We start from the raw sequence: 21534 nt of genomic DNA on the forward strand, positions 1-21534 counted from the left end.
AAAATACCAATTGTCAGCGGTGGAGTATCTTTAAACATGTTCTAATTCTTATAAGGCTGAATATTAACACAGCAGGATGCAATATTTCCTCCGAAAACAGTGGTGACATTGCTCTCCGAAAACGATTTAGGTGTTTGTTACAAGTGATGTGGATATAGGACAAATATATACTGTCATTTGTCCATTAAACATAATAATTAACCTTGTCAAATATCGGTCCCTCGTCCTACATTGTATGTTAAAGGGCAGACATGGACCCATTCTTCTATGCTTTCCAATATGTAGGACAACCAGAACATCTCGTTAAAACCTTAAAGCCAGACAACACAACACAATCGGCCTTGACGTACTTTTTATTTTTAAGCAAGACAAGAATTGATCGTGTCACCTTTCGGTTAAATCACAAATATTTTGGTCTAACGTCGGTATCTTTAATGTAGTCAACAAAATATTACTACACCTTTACTACAAACACCTGAACAGTAAGTGTTGTTACCTATTGTTACCTAGACAACATATACAGAACCAATGTTTTTATAACTTCCGAGATCAACTAGTTAGTACTAGTAGTCTGTAGTTAACGGGTTTGAACATGTTAGATATGAGACAAAGATGACAAAAATTTATTTTGAAATACCACCTTCCAAAAGTATTGTATAATGTTTAACGAAAAATAAAGCTCTTTTAAACCAATAACTAAATGTAAACGGTCTTGGTGACTGACTTTAACTGATTTGTGCTGAAGCTGTATGTCAAGTTGTTAAAGATATTAAAACTAGCCCACTATTTCCTCTGGCCATGGCAACAGATATACACATTGTAATGTATAAATGTCAGTGTCAACAGATATACACATTGTAATGTATAAATGTCAGTGTCAACAGATACACATTGTAATGTATAAATGTCAGTGTCAACAGATATACACATTGTAATGTATAAATGTCGGTGTCAACAGATACACATTGTAATATATAAATGTCGGTGTCAACAGATACACATTGTAATGTATAAATGTCAGTGTCAACAGATACACATTGTAATGTATAAATGTCGGTGTCAACAGATACACATTGTAATGTATAAATGTCAGTGTCAACAGATATACACATTGTAATGTATAAATGTCAGTGTCAACAGATATACACATTGTAATGTATAAATGTCAGTGTCAACAGATACACATTGTAATATATAAATGTCAGTGTCAACAGATATACACATTGTAATGTATAAATGTCAGTGTCAACAGATATACACATTGTAATGTATAAATGTCAGTGTCAACAGATACACATTGTAATGTATAAATGTCGGTGTCAAGGGGACAAGAAAGTACCTTCAAAATCAGCTAGAAATGAAGGTCTGTAAGACAAGAACGTCCATTTCCATACATGGAAGTTCTTTCATTTGTCCACTTCCACTTCCATATATGGAAGTAGGATGAGATGTGTGAGGGTACAAGACACAACAATACCTCAGTCAGTAGAACCCACATTGCTTTTACATTTTGTACATCCGTATAGTGACTTTTCCCTTCACTTTTTGATAAAGGTCATATCAAATCTGTGTATGTATAGTGGTTTGATTACCATAGTTACCTCATATTGCTACACAACTTAATAATTGGAAATGCGTCATGTACAAAATACAAGTTTATATCCCAAAATGACAACAATACTAAATTCTATAATTTATACCACTCATATGACAATATATGCAAATGCACCATGCTTTATGGCACCAAAGCATTTAAACATAGAAGTTATCTCCCTTTCTGGTTATATAGTCATTCTATCATTTACATCACGATGACAATAGTCTATAATACATCCTAAAACAACACTTTGTGTCAAAAACAATATGACAGCATGAGTAGTGTACATAAATATATTCCTTTTGGTTTTACAATTAAACAAGACAATTATATGGCACACTAATTAGAAAAGTAAAAGTGAGTAGTCTTTCCTTGAGTAGTCTCCCTTTATGAGGATTGGAAACCTAGTCAACCCCAAAGTTTTTATTCTACCATACCAATATATATATAAAAGATATTACTATTACTTCCTTGCAAACGATAAAATCACAAAAATGTTTGGGAGAGGGGGCATGAGTCTTACTCTTATTTACATGTTTTACAATGAAGAATATTTTGTACAAATACATTTTTTACAATAGTTTCCCAAACAAACATACTGGATACCTATTTACCATACAAACTAACTGGATACCTGTTAACCATACAAACATACTGGATACCTATTTACCATACAAACATACTGGATACCTGTTCACCATACAAACATACTGGATACCTGTTTACCATACAAACATACTGGATACCTATTTACCATACAAACATACTGGATACCTATTTACCATACAAACATACTGCATACCTATTTACCATACAAACATACTGGATACCTGTTTACCATACAAACATACTGGATACCTATTTACCATACAAACATACTGGATACATGTTTACCATACAAACATACTGGATACCTATTTACCATACAAACATACTGGATACCTATTTACCATACAAACATACTGGATACATATTTACCATACAAACATACTGGATACCTATTTACCATACAAACATACTAGATACCTATTTACCATACACACATACTGGATACCTATTTACCATACAAACATACTGGATACCTATTTACCATACAAACATACTGGATACCTATTTACCATACAAACATACTGGATACCTACCCGGTATTTACCATACAATATTCACTTTGAAATAAGCCCATTCCTGATGAGACTGAAGGAATATTTCCACCAGTACTATATAATAATTATTTTGTAGATGTGAATTCATGGTTGTAAATTTGTATCTTTCACATAAAAGGCCATCTTATTATCCTATCTACATCATTTACATTTTCCCTTGGTCTGTAGTGCTATAAAAACATCAGACAACAAGGATGATAAATACATTGTATATAAGGCTTTACAGTGCTGAAGTACATACAAGGTGCAGTTACTATATAATGGTGTAAGGGAGACAACTCGTCGACACTTTATATTATATATTTTTACAAATAATGGGAGAGAATAATTATACGAAGCATGAAAAATTATAGAGTTTAGAGTATTGTGTATCAAAATCTCATTATAAGACATCTAACATCGACTGTCATCTAGTCTCAGAACAATTTAATGTACAATTGCTAAAAAACGTAAAATTCCAGTTAAGCTTGGAACAGAACATTTCATCAGAATAAGTTGCTTTTATTCTGTATTTGCATATTACAGAGTTATTTGCCCTTGCGGGTAGGTATTGATTGTGATATCATGTGTTTGTAAGCGTTACATCATAATTTTCGGAGAAAACGACATGAATTGCGCTCACAAAATAATGACGTAACAATTGATATCTACCCGCAAAAGAGCTAACACTGTAATTTGCAAAGACATAATAATCTCACCCCTTTACTACAATATAGGGGAGATAACGCTCCACAATATACTAGGAGAGATAACTCCCCAAAGAATATACTAAGGGAGATAACTCCCCTTTACAAGTTGGTTGATTATTCTTATACGCTATATATATCTATGAAAACTAAAGCATATCTCCATGTCCTATATTTTTTGTGTTTTCATCAACTTGGAAAAAATATAAAATAGTGTACAAAAAAATAGTACATACAGATTTGAATCAGTACTAATTTCAGCTTACATTTCAAAAATGTGGTACTAATTAAAATATGTCATTTTAAAGCATGTCAGTTAAAATATTTAGTTCTAAATTTTTGTATCTGTATTCTTCAGAAAATAATTTTAAAAATCTTACTTTTTGGTTATATAACACCTGAGGTAGCAAAACTCCATATAACAATATGGAGTAATCTCAAATTCTTCTTTGAGTTATAAAAAACTAGTATGAGGTTTATCTAATAGTACATACGGTATGTAAATCTAGCATGTAAACTCTTTTGTTTTGGAATTATCTGAAGAACAATAAGACATCATAGCTAAACACTTACTCGTAAAGTTATGATAGAAACCACAAAATAGTTATAAATAATTAAGGATCTATAAGATTAATGTATCAGGGGCTGTTTCCTACTATATATACTATACAGTCTTTTTTGTACAACACCTACCTTGTACCTATACATATAAATCTAGCACTTATTTGTACTGGTAACGAGCATCTTTGGCTTATCTCATAAAATCACAATTTATAAAGCACAGTTATTCAGTCAATGCAAGAACTATTCATGTCTTGAAAGAAAATTTTGCTGAGTTCAAAAATTAAGATTTTAGTGACAATTTTTTTACATAAACCACAGAAACACAGGAATCAGTAACATTAATAATATATACCATAGACACAGGGGTCTGTCACAATAAGATCATGTAATAACTATAACCTAGCACCCCTACTTTCACATCAGAACACTATATACATGTATTGTGTAACTGTATAGTTGTCAAATATGGCAGTTGTAAAATATTCACAATTGACTGTTTGGAACTTTTTCACAGGGGTTTATTTTTGCGAATCATATCTATAGACTTAAAAATTGTCATTAACATCGTCAGAGTCTGATATGTAAAGCCATGACTTGGCTAAATTTTGCGAGATATTTTTGAATTCGGATGAATTTGTGAATATAGTGAATTTTAAACCCCACAAATATTAACAACTATTCATTATAAATTGCACAAGATGAACATATTGACAGATTTCCCAGACAGAATTACAACAACCAAGATAAAACCATGTGGTTCAAAACTGATCCACAACAATAAAATTATGTGTAAAAGGTATTTTACAGTTACATCACAGCTTTGGCCCACTCTTATCAACGGTGACACACTTCTTCAGTCCGCCCTTCTTGAAGCTGTTGATGGAGCTGAGTAGTGCCCCTCTCTGTCCCGTGGCTGGGGGTGGCACGTTTCCAGACGGAGCAGCAGGTGGAGGAGGGGGCGGAGGGGCAGGGGCACCTGTTGGTGGGGGAGGGGGCGGGGGTGGTACCCCTGCAGCGGGAGGATTGGCTGGAGGAGGAGGTGGGGGTGCTGTAAGATAGAAAATGTACAATATTAGCTAGATCATAGATAATGCATAAAATTTGTGAAAATTTTTGTTATTGACTATCAGCAGAATACAGAGAAATGTTTAGAATAGCATTTTTCTTTGATAAAAGATATTGCAGACAATTTTAATGATTCTTCATATCAAAATAAAAGATAATGTTCATTATTAATATTTCAACATTAAGCATACACACATCTAAACATATTGAAGTAGAACAGGCAGTCCATTACCAGTACATGTTAATAACGTTATTTTTCAGCAAAGTCATTACAGTTTAGCAATAAATGTCAGTGCATGAATTACTGTATTGATCCAGCATAATACCCTGTCACAATACATAGACATATGCATTGCTTTGAATGTACATGAGCTTATTAGGTTTTAAAGCTAAATGCTGATAAACTCAAGATATGTATAATGTCAATCTAAAGTTAATTAATCAATTAATATTTGTTAGTAAATTTGAAGCAAGTTAATCTTTCAAGCATTGGCACACTCTGTTGTGTACATACATTGTGTAAAACCTGTAACTATTTAAAACTCCCTACATAGAAAGTTCATTAAGTTTCTGTATATATACCATCAAAACATGTAATAAATTTGATATAACTAGATAAAACAAAAAGTAGCATTATTATATAGGAACTTGCATGCAGAAATCTTAAATCTGAGTAATAACAGTAGCCCAGCACCAAATCTAGACAACACAAAAAGATCTGAGAGAAGCATGCATCCCCATGTCTCCACAGACACATGACAAGAAGTATAACATTCAGTAGATATCTTAATCTATTAGAAATCTTAACCAGCATGCACCATCTCACATTTTACTATTCCCGCTTTTAATACACATGTACATTACAACAGAGCTACATTATACCTTATAGAAATTTATATCAACACAAAATACTAGTCAGATAGAAGAGATGGTGACTGTTTCAAGACATTGCAGTTTATCAATCACACTAATTTATACAAGATGACAAAAGGCATGTTAGTCTGAATTGTTAGCTTATTAATGATATGATATTGATTATCATATTGACCTTCACTGGTGCAGTGGTTAGGATAAAGACATTCCTGTCAACCATTCTAACACAGTCTAAAATGTTAGTGTTTGTACAGTGTACCTAGGTCAAAGTGACCAGTTCTGTAGGAGATCACAAATTGGTACTTGTACATATTATGTAACATTTGACATCATGACAGTAAATGTCATCAGATTCTCTACCATACATAACCACTTAATTTTGACTTTGGTTATCAAAATGCAGTATATGTTTCTTACTCCATAGAAATATAATTGATTTACATTGTTACTTCATATAAAATTCTGTTAAAATGAAATCTCATGTTTACTTAACAAAACTACAAACAAATAATTCCACAATGCCTACTGTTAGCTATAGAAACTGACAATAAAATGTAGGAGCTATCTTCCCCTAGCTAGTTATGGAAACTGTCACTATTTAAATCTAAATTGGGTTTTGTCATTATCTAGAGTTATCTACCCCTATCTTGTTATGGACACTGTCACTATTTATAGCTAAATCAAGTATACAGAGATGAGTATGGAAAACTTTAAAAAAGGCTGAAATTTATTTTTTGGGGAAAATTATATGGAATTACAGGTACCAGGAACCTATTTTCTGAAGGTCAAAATGTTGAAATCAGACAGGTGGCTGAACATTTTCATCCCTGAGTCTGGTCATTATCTAGAGTTATCTACCCCTAGCTAGTTATGACCATTGTCACTATTTATATCTAAATCAAGTCTGGTCATTAACTAGAGTTATCTACCCCTTACTAGTTATAGACACTGTCACTATTTATAGCTAAATCAAGTTTGGTAATTATCTAGAGTTATCTGCCCCTAGCTAAGTATGGACACTGTCACTATTTATAGTTAAATCAAGTCTGGTCATTATCTGGAGATATCTACCCCTTGTTAATTATGGACAATGTCATTATTTATATCTATATCAAGTTTGATCATTTTCTAGAGTTATCATCCTTGAGAGCTGGTATCAATAGATTAAATTATTTTGTTTTCTCACAAAGTCACAGCTAAAAAACCAAATGATGTATGATATATGCTATAACAAGGATATATAAATCTAGGCTACAATAACTACAAAAATAGCATTGAAAATAAAATGTACCAACCCTTTCTCAGTAGCTCTATCTAACACTAGCTGAAATATCTACATTTGTACAAACTTTACATTTGCTGCACAAAGCTTATTGAGATCACTGCAACCTAGTTTTACACATGTATGGACAACACAAATGCAATCCTTAAGTACACAACAGAGAGTTTTAGGTTATAAAGAGCTGTTACATTCTAGATACCACTACATATACAGGCAGAAAAAGCCAAATTTAGTCACCAACACCAATCATGCAGTTAGAGTATATCAGGCACAAGTAAGGATTGACAAACAGTACCTAGCTAGTGAGGACCTGCTGGTCTGTCTCCTCTGAAATACAGATCACTGTAGTAGCTATCAAAATATCTCATTCCTATGCATTTTTATGTACAGACCACCCCTTCACCCATCATCATAACCATTCCCTATAAAGATCCTCATCAAACTTGTACAGACCACCCCTTCACCCGTCATCATAACCATTCCCTATAAAGATCCTCATCAAACTTGTACAGACCACCCCTTCACCCGTCATCATAACCATTCCCTATAAAGATCCTCATCAAACTTGTACAGACCACCCCTTCACCCGTCATCATAACCATTCCCTATAAAGACCCTCATTAAACTTGTACAGACCACCCCTTCACCCGTCATCATAACCATTCCCTATAAAGATCCTCATCAAACTTGTATAGACCACCCCTTCACCGGTCATCATAACCATTCCCTATAAAGATCCTCATCAAACTTGTACAGACCACCCCTTCACCTGTCATCATAACCATTCCCTATAAAGATCCTCATCAAACTTGTACAGACCACCCCTTCACCCGTCATCATAACCATTCCCTATAAAGATCCTCATCAAACTTGTACAGACCACCCCTTCACCTGTCATCATAACCATTCCCTATAAAGACCCTCATCAAACTTGACAGACCACCCCTTCACCCGTCATCATAACCATTCCCTATAAAGATCCTCATCAAACTTGTACAGACCACCCCTTCAGCTGTCATCATAACCATTCCCTATAAAGATCCTCATCAAACTTGTATAGACCACCCCTTCACCCATCATCATAACCATTCCCTATAAAGATCCTCATCAAACTTGTACAGACCACCCCTTCACCTGTCATCATAACCATTCCCTATAAAGACCCTCATCAAACTTGTACAGACCACCCCTTCATCCGTCATCATAACCATTCCCTATAAAGATCCTCATCAAACTTGTATAGACCACCCCTTCACCCATCATCATAACCATTCCCTATAAAGATCCTCATCAAACTTGTACAGACCACCCCTTCACCTGTCATCATAACCATTCCCTATAAAGATCCTCATCAAACTTGTACAGACCACCCCTTCACCTGTCATCATAACCATTCCCTATAAAGATCCTCATCAAACTTGTACAGACCACCCCTTCACCCGTCATCATAACCATTCCCTATAAAGATCCTCATCAAACTTGTATAGACCACCCCTTCACCGGTCATCATAACCATTCCCTATAAAGATCCTCATTAAACTTGTACAGACCACCCCTTCACCCATCATCATAACCATTCCCTATAAAGATCCTCATCAAACTTGTACAGACCACCCCTTCACCTGTCATCATAACCATTCCCTATAAAGACCCTCATCAAACTTGTACAGACCACCCCTTCATCCGTCATCATAACCATTCCCTATAAAGATCCTCATCAAACTTGTATAGACCACCCCTTCACCCATCATCATAACCATTCCCTATAAAGATCCTCATCAAACTTGTACAGACCACCCCTTCACCTGTCATCATAACCATTCCCTATAAAGATCCTCATCAAACTTGTACAGACCACCCCTTCACCTGTCATCATAACCATTCCCTATAAAGATCCTCATCAAACTTGTACAGACCACCCCTTCACCTGTCATCATAACCATTCCCTATAAAGATCCTCATCAAACTTGTATAGACCACCCCTTCACCCGTCATCATAACCATTCCCTATAAAGATCCTCATCAAACTTGTACAGACCACCCCTTCACCCGTCATCATAACCATTCCCTATAAAGATCCTCATCAAACTTGTATAGACCACCCCTTCACCCATCATCATAACCATTCCCTATAAAGATCCTCATCAAACTTGTACAGACCACCCCTTCACCCGTCATCATAACCATTCCCTATAAAGATCCTCATCAAACTTGTACAGACCACCCCTTCACCCATCATCATAACCATTCCCTATAAAGATCCTCATGAACCTAACAGCTATTCCACCACATATTGTCACCTCCCACTTCCCCTGTATTGGGAGAAGGTTGGCCTTCAATACCCTTTTTGTGGTGATCGAGACTTAACACCCTTGTTCTGGTTATAACCAAGTCTAGAACACTATACCACCCCTTACTTATGTTATCTATATTGTATAAAGTAATAAAGGTCATCCTCATGTACTACATGACCAATCTATACCTTCCCCCCGGCTTAATTTTTACGCCTTTACATACAGGAGGTATGATATCCCACCTTACTTCTGCTCACACTGAAGAAATCATGAATGAGTCTCAATACTTAAGTTACTACAGACAGCTAGGTCTTAGAATGTATTGCTATCCATGGTAATTCTTGATTATTTCACACACAAAAAAAAATAAAATAAAATAAATATCAGAATCTGGTTTCCACACTGATTATTTGATTAATTAACAAAAGATTAATCAAATTAAGGAATAAAAAGAGTAGTTACGATTCAGCTAAAATGACTGATTATTAACACATGAGAGATCACACACATGTACAATGTATAGTATTAATTTTCAAAAGCTTTATAGGTTTGAATTTATTGTCAATATGTGTGAGAAAATCAGTTTACTGGTTTTCACATGAAGTTTTCTAATCTAGATAACATTTCTAAAAGAGAGAGATAATATCACATAACCCTATTATCTACTGTTACAGGCACCCTCAACAGAGATGGGGATAACTTATACGTGTAGTCACACTTCATTGAACATCAGGGGAGGGAGAAATTGCAGATATAGTCACAGTTGATTGAACATGAAATGAAGATGGATTTGAACGGATATAGTCACACGTGACTGAACATCACATGAGGAAACAAATGCAGATATAAACATATTTTACAGTGAAATGCGTTAAAGTGTCTGGAATTGCTTTTCCGTCGTATGCGCGTTTATCGGCTGGGGAATAGCGTCAGTCAAACTGTGGGCAGAGTTTAGTAACAGTGATAATCTAACTGTGGGCGAGGTTTACCTGTTATAGCAGCTGTTAGATATTCAAAACCTTACACAATTTCAATCATTAACACTGCAACAATTTTGTATACAAAATGGTAAAATAAAAACAATATTATGTGCATGGAAATTTGCTATTTGGTATCTTAACTTTACAATACTATTTTATTTGAAATCACAGAAGCCGAGAGTCGTTAGGCCACTTTATATTTTACACATGTACATGTATATTCATCAGTCCATGTAATGTAGAGTATTCAAAATGTCAGATTATGCTTTCTTGAACTACAATAGCGGAACATGTTTTTAGCACAACTTATCATAGGTGAGAATACATATTTACAAACACACTTTTTAACATTACTATTACAATTTATACAACTAACAATGCATATAAGAGGTGTGATGTCTGCTTCTGGATGAAACATCTACATATATACAGCTACAACCGTGTATGTTCCAGGGAACGTTTTACGAAGCTGTCAAGATATAATGCTGTTGTCTTTCGATGGTTATGTAGGACGATTGACTTAAAAAACATATTTTAACCCTTTTTATCTGCAAGTGTATGCTTACAAATCTTCGGTACAAAGGTGTGACCAAGTCAAATCAGTAGGTTCTTTTGAAGTCAACATTGTTTGTGCTACACCACATGGAATCTAACCAATCGCGGCAATTTCCCAGAGTTTTCGTTGGTTGTCGTTACAGAATGTTACAACATTTAGGGGAGCAGTCTAATCCGGATGCTTGAACGCAGTTCACTGTACAGAACAAATAGTCACACCTGACTGAACATCAAGAGGGAAAAAATTGCCATGTTGACTGAACATCGACAATCAAGTGACGATAGATATGTAAAGATATTGTCACACTTGGCTAAACATCAGATGAGGGAAAAATTGCAGATGTGTGGTCACAGTTGACTGAACACCAAGTGAAGATAGATAGTCACATTTGAGTGAACATCAAGTGGGTGAGGGAAATTGACTGAATATCAACCTGACAAATGAAAATTGAATTGTACATACATAGTCACAGTTTACTGAACATCAAGTGAAGATTGATGTAGATACAAAAATGTACAGATATTACAGATATAGTCACACTTGACTAAGCATAATGTGCACATGGGGACAGATTTGATCAAATACTGTCACATTTGTACAAAAAAGCTTTGACTGAACATCAGATTGGGATAAAATTTCACAGTAATAGTCAAAGTTGGCATAGTTAGATAAAAACATGTCTTTGCTCAATAAATAGAAAGCTGACCTACCAAAGATTTTCCTAATTCTTTCTACTTGCAATATATAAGGATTTTCTCATTAATACAAGCATCAAAACCACATAAGAAGTATATATTAGTGGGGACATAGCATGGTCCATAGCTTCCAACTCCATAATGCCACACACCATTTCACTACACTGACCCTTACCTGGTACTGAAGGTGGCGCTGCCTTCGTCGATGAACTACTGGACGACACCGTGGACTCTGATGAACTGGCAGTGGGCTGGTCTGTTACTCCATTTTCTAATGCTTTCTGTAACAAAAATCACTGGCTATTATTACATGTATATCCAAAGTCTGCATTGAAAATCACAGGGGCAATATAGACTTAACAAACCCTATACAGTATAACCTTAATGTTGGCAGAATTGTACATTTTCCTTCTTATGTTGTAGTAATTAAACCTGTATGACATGGATCCGTGTCGATTTCCGCATAATTGTATGACACGTACATTCTTTATAATCATGTAGTATTTAAAAGTGTATGACATGGATCCCTGTCTTTACCAGCCAAAAATGTTTGTACCAATGACATGTGATTATACTGTATTATTGTATCCAATCTCAATTAAAACTTTTCACTGGTTATAGACTTATATCAATTGCTATAAATCACAGATAAAACATGCATGTTTCAGAATATTAAACAATAAGAGAGAACCATTGTTTGACAGACAGGTGTGTATGAAGAAGTTTTCATGGCTAAGTTAAATCGTTGTTTGACAGACAGATGTGTATTAAGAAGTTTTCATGACTAAGTTAAATTTTTGTTTGACAGACAGGTGTGTATGAAGAAGTTTTATGACTAAGTTAAATTGTTGTTTGACAGACAGGTATGTATGAAGAAGTTTTCATGACAAAGTTAAATTGTTGTTTGACAGTCAGGTATGTATGAAGAAGTTTTCATGGCCAAATTAAATTGTTGCTTGACAGGCAGGTGTGTCTGAAGAAGTTTTCATGACTAAGTTAAATTGTTGTTTGACAGACAGGTGTGTATGAAGAAGTTTTCGTGACTAAGTTAAATTGTTGTTTGACAGACAGGTGTGTATGAAGAAGTTTTCATGACTAAGTTAAATTGTTGTTTGACAGACAGGTGTGTCTGAAGAAGTTTTCATGACTAAGTTAAATTGTTGTTTGACAGACAGGTGTGTATGAAGAAGTTTTCATGACTAAGTTAAATTGTTGTTTGACAGACAGGTGTGTATGAAGAAGTTTTCATGACTAAGTTAAATTGTTGTTTGACAGACAGGTGTGTATGAAGAAGTTTTCATGACTAAGTTAAATTGTTGTTTGACAGACAGGTGTGTATGAAGAAGTTTTCATGACTAAGTTAAATTGTTGTTCAACAGACAGGTGTGTATGAAGTTTTCATGGCTAAGTTAAATTGTTGTTCGACAGACAGGTGTGTATGAAGAAGATTTCATGGCTAAGTTAAATTGTTGTTCGACAGACAGGTGTGTATGAAGTTTTCATGGCTAAGTTAAATTGTTGTTCGACAGACAGGTGTGTATGAAGAAGATTTCATGGCTAAGTTAAATTGTTGTTCGACAGACAGGTGTGTATGAAGTTTTCATGGCTAAGTTAAATTGTTGTTCGACAGACAGGTGTGTATGAAGAAGATTTCATGGCTAAGTTAAATTGTTGTTTGACAGACAGGTGTGTATGAAGAAGTTTTCATGGCTAAGTTAAATTGTTGTTTGACAGACAGGTGTGTATGAAGAAGTTTTCAAGGCTAAGTTAAATTGTTGTTTGACAGACAGGTGTGTATGAAGAAGTTTTCATGACTAAGTTAAAGTGTTGTTTGACAGACAGGTGTGTATGAAGAAGTTTTATGACTAAGTTAAATTGTTGTTTGACAGACAGGTGTGTATGAAGAAGTTTTCTTGACTATATTAAAATTTTTGTTTGACAGATAGGTATGTACATGTATGAAGAAATTTTCATAACTAAGTTAAATTGTTGTTTGACAGACAGGTATGTATGAAGAAGTTTTCATAACTAAGTTAAATTGTTGTTTGACAAACAGTTGTGTATGAAGAAGTTTTCATAACTAAGTTAAATTGTTGTTTGACAAACAGTTGTGTATGAAGAAGTTTTCATAACTAAGTTAAATTTTTGTTTGACAGACAGGTATGTATGAAGAAGTTTTCATGACTAAGTTAAATTGTTGTTTGACAGACAGGTGTGTATGAAGAAGTTTTCATGACTAAATTAAATTGTTGTTTGACAGACAGGTGTGTATGAAGAAGTTTTCATGGCTAAGTTAAATTGTTGTTTGACAGACAGATGTGTATGAAGAAGTATTATGACTAAGTTAAATTGTTGTTTGACAGACAGGTGTGTATGAAGAAGTTTTCATGACTAAGTTAAATTGTTGTTTGACAGACAGGTGTGTATGAAGAAGTTTTATGACTAAGTTAAATTGTTGTTTGACAGACAGGTGTGTATGAAGAAGTTTTCATGACTATATTAAAATTTTTGTTTGACAGATAGGTATGTACATGTATGAAGAAATTTTCATAACTAAGTTAAATTGTTGTTTGACAAACAGTTGTGTATGAAGAAGTTTTCATAACTAAGTTAAATTGTTGTTTGACAGACAGGTGTGTATGAAGAAGATTTCACGAATAAGTTAAATTGTTGTTTGACAATCAGGTATGAATGAAGAAGTTTTCATGACTAAGTTAAAGGTGTTTCATACCTTCTTCGACTTTCGCCTTTTCTTTTTCTCTTCCTCAGACATATGGAATTCTTTAGCTTTGGAAATCCTTTTAATTTTGTGAACCTGTTTCATAGTAAACACATAGATTACTGATTGTTTACAGTACATTATACATGTTAACTAAATTCTGGTTCTGCTGTAAATAGTATTAAGAAATGACAACTTTTCAACACCAGGAACTTTAATGCATCATAGATTATTTTTAAGGAATGAGTATCAATTAGATTCAGAGTAGATTCCTTTACATTTTCTTATTCCTACTCACTACTTTCTGTTCCTCCTGGAGACGACTCTCCATGTCCTCCTTAGCTAGGCGGATTGCCTCCTTCAGTTTACTGGGGATCTTGAGGACGGGTTTGTCTGTTGCCGGCAAAGTAACATCACTAAATAATCTGTAATAATATATATTGGGCTTTTAATCTGTGTTGGTTTATATTTCGCTAAATACAAAACCTTAACGAATAAGTTCCAGATTGGAAAATGCAGACACAGCAAGATAAAAGCACTTTATAGTATATATTAGGTGTACAAGAATTAAGTTATTTCCACTTGCCAACAACTGTATTATTTCATCACTCATTCGCTCACATCATTATATCCATCCCTGGATTATGTAATAGGAAAAATGAAGGATATATGTGTGACAACAGATGAAAGAGGTAGTTTGGTCCTTTGGTCCGAAAAAAAATGAATAACGGTACATTGTATGGCTTTGTAATCTTCAAAGGAAGACTTTGTAGGCTTGTGATTGGTCAGTTACATTTTTATTGTATTTCCTCCTGAAATGCCTTTAGTTTTCCTATGACATAGTCCAGGGCTGGATATAATGGCAGTGATATAAAAATTACCCCTGGAAAATCAAGGATGTAGGTGTCCCTAATTCTCTCATACCTACTTTATAAGCAGTATTGGTTTACTCTGACATTACATCCATATATATACCTGGTTACTGTGGTTCTGAGTGCTAGTTCACTATCCTACTTACGTGTGAGACAACAAGTCTTGTACTGTTGGCAGACCGTTCTTACAAGCCTCCGTTGTTAAAATGGACTCTAACACAGATCCTTAAATACAACACATCAATTCTTATTACAATGCTAATATAGTAAGACACGGTTATAACAAACCTCTGAGGACCAACAGAATCACATTCAGCATAGTTTGTTGTACACACATTACATATATCTAAATAAAATTTACTGTAATTATTTGCTGTAAGTGTGTGTTCATTATAAACATGTTTTACTGTATCACAAGATATTGACATCAAAATTTGCAATTGTCTTATAGAAGTCAAACAATTCATCTCCATACACTGTGGGTTGTGACATTTTTCTTGTCAATTACATTAAATCAAACCATTTACAATGTTAATGTGAAAAAAGCATAAATTGACTTAAAAATATGCCAGCTTTGAAAATAAGCCTGGCATTCTTTGTAGAAAGAAAATAAACCGTGACTTAATATTATCAATTCAATTCTTTGAAAGTGAAAAAAAACTGAATTACATACATAGTTGAAGGGTCTGACAAAGATTAATTACGTAATTATTTTCATCTTTAATATATTTTCAGTGCATATTTTATCTTTTAAACACTTTTACAGTGATTTTTTCTATGTATAACTTAACAAAACTGGCGAGTAAAACTTAGGATTTTCACATGTGAATCACGACGTAATAATGCAAAAACATTATAATGTCAGATTTTGGTTTTCGTACACGAATAAGTGGCACTGGTTTATAGGCCGCACTCACGATTTTCAGGGGGAAAAGTCTCAGCTTATACTTTGGAAAATACAGTAGGATATTCTAGGGAAAATTAAAACTTACTTAGTTGAGGGGGACAGTCCGAAGGGAATTTGTCACATGTAGGCTGCTTTAATTGTTCACCAAAGTACATCTCATACACCAGGTGTCCAAAACTGTACACATCTATAATCTCTGTCGTCTGGTATAACATGTATTAAACCTTACATCATTATTGATTATAAATGCCTCAAGAAAAAACAGTTAGAATCAACATCAATAAAAATGTCCACAGAAAATGATTGGAATCACCATTTGTTAAGTTGTCTGTACACAATATTTGTGGTATATCTTTGTATCTGTGTGTACAACTGCTGATTATTGTTGTTTTAGTTCTTGGAAAACTTCAATTCTGGATTCAAAGAGTTCTTTTTTGAAATGACTAAAACACCTGTTTTGACTAATTGATCTTCGCATTTCCTAACAAAGATATGTATGTGATGTTAATATCCTTACCTTTATCTTTTTGAACTGTATAAAGAACGGTCTGTAGTATGATGGTAGGCCCAACAGTGAGTTGTGTAGCTCCAGTAACTGACACTTCTTACCGTTAAACAACAGATTACCAGCATGGAGGTGTCCTAAAAAATGACACAAACATTCAGGGTCATTTAAGGACTTGTGAAGTTTGCTGGTGGATAAAAGCCGGATTACCCGGAGAAAAACCACAGACCAGCAGTCGGTACCTGGTAATTGCCTAACATAGGACTCAAATTTGCAACCCAGAGGTGGAGAGCTTGTGAAAATATGTGAGGACATCTTAACCATTTGGCCACTATAGCCCCTTAATTAGGTAAAATAATACTATGTACAGAATTAAGGCCTGTAACCAAACATATAAAATTTGACAAAACCATCATTAAATACAAAGTACATGTTCATAGTCATATGTGATAAATTATTTTCATCAACCATTTCATCAGCAAGCAGAAATAATTCTTTAATTTATTCAATTTAAAATGTCAAAATGTAAAATAATGACAAGTTCATTATCTAAACACCTGACACAACTGTTAATGACAGTTTTACACTAAACCTCCATCTTTGATGTAACAAATCATCAAGAGTGTATACAATAACATCTACATACCATAAGGTAGTCCCTTCTCGTGTAGAAACTGTAGCGTCTCCAGGATCATACGACCCAAGTTTTTCACCACACCAAGATCCACAGGCATAACAGTCTTAGGTTTACAATACTTTTTCATATAGTGATTCCTAGGCTTACATTTACATAACATATCTCGCATTGTTCCTTTCTCTATATAATCCTGTATCACCATCCCTCCACTCTCGATACATCCCGCAAACAGGTACGGCAAGATGTAGGGATGCTGTATATACAGGAAATATTTCATTATTACATTATCATTGACAGGAAACCATATAACTCAAAGACCCTGCTTTATCCAAATTATTTGATGTGTCAATCCCAAATAAAATCTTCACTTTCAATATTCATTTTTAAAGTAAGCTAACTTGTATAATTGGATAACTGAAACTGTTATCATGGTACCGTATACTTGAGCTAACGAGGGATGACTGAATATATATTACACATCGGTATAGATGGATGTAAATGTGCGGGTACTGTTTATGTGATAAAACCATGAACCATACATTATAAAACAATTTATAGTAGAAATGATTTGATAAGGTTTGCTTATGTGTCGTCAAAATCAAGCTACAAATTTAAAATTTGAAGTGTAGATATATAGGTCTAGAAGTATGTATACCTGTATCATTTTTGGAAACAGTTTCAGAATAGCTGCAAATTATGGAGCTAGAAGTTATACCTGTATTGTTGGGAACAGTTTCAATATGGCTGCTAACTCTTTATCAGGAATGTTCTTGTCTGGTCCAAAGTCAACCTGGTCAAATATAAAATGGATTAGGCATGAATGAAATATACGGATAAATGAAACCATATCTTAATCTGAATCAACTTACTCATAAATTATGCTTAGTGAGCTAGAAAAATAGAATATTTTATGAAGAAAATTTGCTTTTCTTATCCTACTATGGTGAGCTCAAAAATTTCATGGCAGCGTAACTTCCAAGATTGCTGGAAAAGTCTATTCAGGAAAAATCTGGTTTTAATTTTATTTACGTCCTGAGTATATCGTCACATGATTTAGGGGAAATCCCTTCGGTGAAGTAAATACAATGCTCGGCGATGGCATCAAAACAACCAAGGAGAATACTAGAACACAGCTTTATTGTAGTGTTATTTATGTGATGTATAGATTTCCTGGAATTTACCCTACGATGGAGCTTTGCTCCATTGTGCTAAAAAAGTGTTTTCTCCTGTCTGATTGACTTCATATTTTATATCCTAAACATTTGTTAGTCTAGCTCTTCTACTTGGTCAGAAACAGAACTAAAAACAAATCCTTAACATTGACAACACCAACAATGTCAGAAAAGTCACTCCCTATTGTATCACCTTTGCAGATATTTTAAGGCAACACAAGACCTAAAGAAGCCAAATGGTTTTCTTGTTGAAGGTGCAGTACCTTCTGATGACTACCTATCAACTATGTGATCAATCATATTTGTATGTTACTACTGAGAATCAGGGCTCAAATTTTACATTTTTTGTCACTTGCTAAAAATAGCAAGTGCCCTAAACTTTTACTCGCTGAAATATATTTTTACTTATAATTAATATCCGTATTCAAATTACTGTTATGTTATATGTAAAATACTTTATTTTTGCATGATGATGTGAGGTGTATAAGTACATAATGTATATCAACAACATTATTGTAAGAACTGGGTCCCCATATTTTCCATTAAAACAATTTTTCACAATCATTATACCATTTTTACAGTTGTCCCTGATAAAAACCACTTGCTAAAATAAGCAAGTGCAAATTTTTTCCACTTGCTATTCTGGTATATCTACTTGCAAAAAGCAAGTAAAACAGCCTGAAATTCGAGCCCTAATAAGACTACAGCAGGACACTGACCCAGGACAGCACTTGTCTCTGTTTTGGCTGGTCGACAGGCTTCACCAACATGTACGTCTTACGCAGCCTTGTGCCAACATCCGGTACAGGTTCCACAACCTCCCACCGCTTCTCCGATCGGAACACCATCGACACATGCTGGAGAGCTAGAACTGGAATGAAAAGGTAAGATCAAATGCAACAGCTTATGGTATATGATTTTCACTATTTGAAATAATCTAATATTTAAATTTTCATATCGTAATATTACAACCATTCATTTCACACTGTTTTTCCAGTCTTCATGATAGCATTAAGCTAATAGGACAGTCTTAGAATTTCAAATTAGTGCAGGATGTAAATGGTTATCTGGTCGGAAGACCTGTGTCAAATATTTTACCAAATTGTTTTCTCTGGGATGTTAGTTTGAAACTGACAAAAGACAGTTGCCAGGAGCTAATGTTTAGAAGTTTATAGTATGGTTTTGGTATATAAATTGTCTTTTTAATTGTTCCATCAACAAAAGTTTCTTGCCTTTAAATAGTCCGTACAGTTCAGACAAGGTAATGTGTTGCAGGGGTTATATGTGATAGGATTGGAGTCAGAACTCTGCCATTACCTGGAATGTTGTCAGTATAATTATCAGGGTCGAGAAACTGTTTGACAAATACACAATTCCCTAATAAGGGGTCGGCAAGCACAGCATTCAGGTAAGTCTGTTCAAAAAATATCAACACAGTTAGAACATGGCTCAACAAGTTAATTAGAAAGGCTACAAACTCACTTTGCTCAGTTAAGATTTGGAGAAAATGAAGAAACAATATGCTCTTACTATCTTTGTTTATATTAATTGATCCTTAAGCTGTCAATTAAAATCATTTCATTAAAAATCACTTTTTTGACATATGTTTGTAACATAGCAACCTCCTTCTAAGATAGCCAAGTGGTTGAAAGAGATTATTGCCTGTTTTCAGTGTATATAAATAGTGTATACAGCACATGTATAACAAAATTGGAAGTTTGGTCTGGAACATGCTAGAACCAACAGAACAGTCAGCCCTCCAAGAGCATGTCATATGTTTGACATTGTTTCAATTCTAAACATAGATCTATACAATACTCATCCTCACAGTCACAAAAACTAGCAGTTGAACTACAAATGGGTAAGCAGCTGAAATGCTCACATCCATGAACCCTTCCATGAAGACCATTATTAGTGACCAGGTAGCTCAATTAGTAGAGCCTCCAGCTAGTGTTTGGAGGTCCAGGGGTTTGAACCGTGGTCTGGCTGCTACATTTATACCTCTCCTATTACACATGTAAATCTATTTTACATACAGTATCTACTGGCACCTTTGATGGTTCACTCTCTACCATACATTTTACAGATATGTCATCATAAGTTAAGAAAGAAAAAATTAAGTTTAATTGATACAAAATAACATTACCTGCAAACCTTGCTGTCTTTCTGCCACAAATTCTCGACTGAAATTACCAAACACTTTTTTTGGGGGCAGAGTAATTTCTATATTAGAAATCTTAAGTTGAGCATCAAGAGCTGCAAAATCACTGTATCTCTTAGTAAGAGTCCAAGAGTTCTCCGGTTTCGGTCCTCTCTGAACATGAACAGTATAGGCCTGAAAATGAAACAATTTGAAGACATTTCAAAATTTTATATGGTATATAAATTAGATCACACTTGTAAATCTGTCACATCATGTGTATACTTCATATTTATTGATTCAATCTTTGTAAAAAAATATAAATCAAACTTGTTTTACAATAACATACAAACAGATACATGTTACTATTTACAAGCACATGTATCAAAATCGCAATGAAATAAAACTTACGTTATAAAATACAACATATATCAGCGACCTTACTTGACACACAGGTCATGGTCTGCATTATAACTTATTACAAATCCGGATCCGGATCTGTTTAACAGCAAAATGTAAACAGAAAGTGGAAACTTACAATGTGGTCGGATTTCTTTTCTGCTGTTTCGATCACACACGACAGATTAACAGTGTCATCTAGTGTCACTTTCAGGATCTTTTTCTTCTCAAACACCGCCATGGTGCGCCGTTCATTTTTGTGATCGCTTTTTACGTATCAGACGGTCAGCATCAATCAACATCCTTCTAGATTTCTATATGGGGGCGTATACTAAAGTTTGTGAAAGAAGATACTTAAATTAGGTTCGACAGGCGGTGAAAACAGGTATCCGGAAATTTGGTATTTATTTTATAATGACATTTTTCTA

At 34.4% G+C, this 21534-nt stretch overlaps 1 protein-coding gene across 3 annotated transcripts; it reads right to left on the reverse strand.

The window, feature by feature from the left end:
- Positions 1-337: 337 nt before the first annotated feature.
- On the reverse strand, positions 338-21437 carry LOC138304810 (PX domain-containing protein kinase-like protein). 3 transcript variants are annotated; one of them, XM_069245112.1, is made up of 14 exons: positions 21246-21437; positions 20714-20902; positions 19885-19981; positions 19287-19438; positions 18111-18185; positions 17405-17648; positions 16771-16895; positions 16339-16456; positions 15493-15571; positions 14773-14899; positions 14487-14570; positions 11931-12036; positions 7526-7557; positions 4920-5058 (listed from the first exon to the last, which is right to left on the reverse strand). In XM_069245112.1, exons 1-13 carry the CDS (start codon positions 21345-21347, stop codon positions 7526-7528), a joined length of 1530 nt encoding a protein of 509 aa, XP_069101213.1. In that variant the 5' UTR covers positions 21348-21437; the 3' UTR covers positions 4920-5058. The 3 variants fall into 3 exon arrangements, with proteins under 3 accessions (XP_069101211.1, XP_069101213.1, XP_069101212.1); XM_069245111.1 differs by having other exon boundaries at positions 7526-7572; XM_069245110.1 differs by lacking the exon at positions 7526-7557 and having other exon boundaries at positions 338-5058.
- Between the last annotated feature and the right edge of the window lie 97 nt (positions 21438-21534).

Source organism: Argopecten irradians, chromosome 12, assembly GCF_041381155.1.
Source record: "Argopecten irradians isolate NY chromosome 12, Ai_NY, whole genome shotgun sequence".
NCBI classification, from domain to species: Eukaryota; Metazoa; Mollusca; class Bivalvia; order Pectinida; family Pectinidae; genus Argopecten; species Argopecten irradians.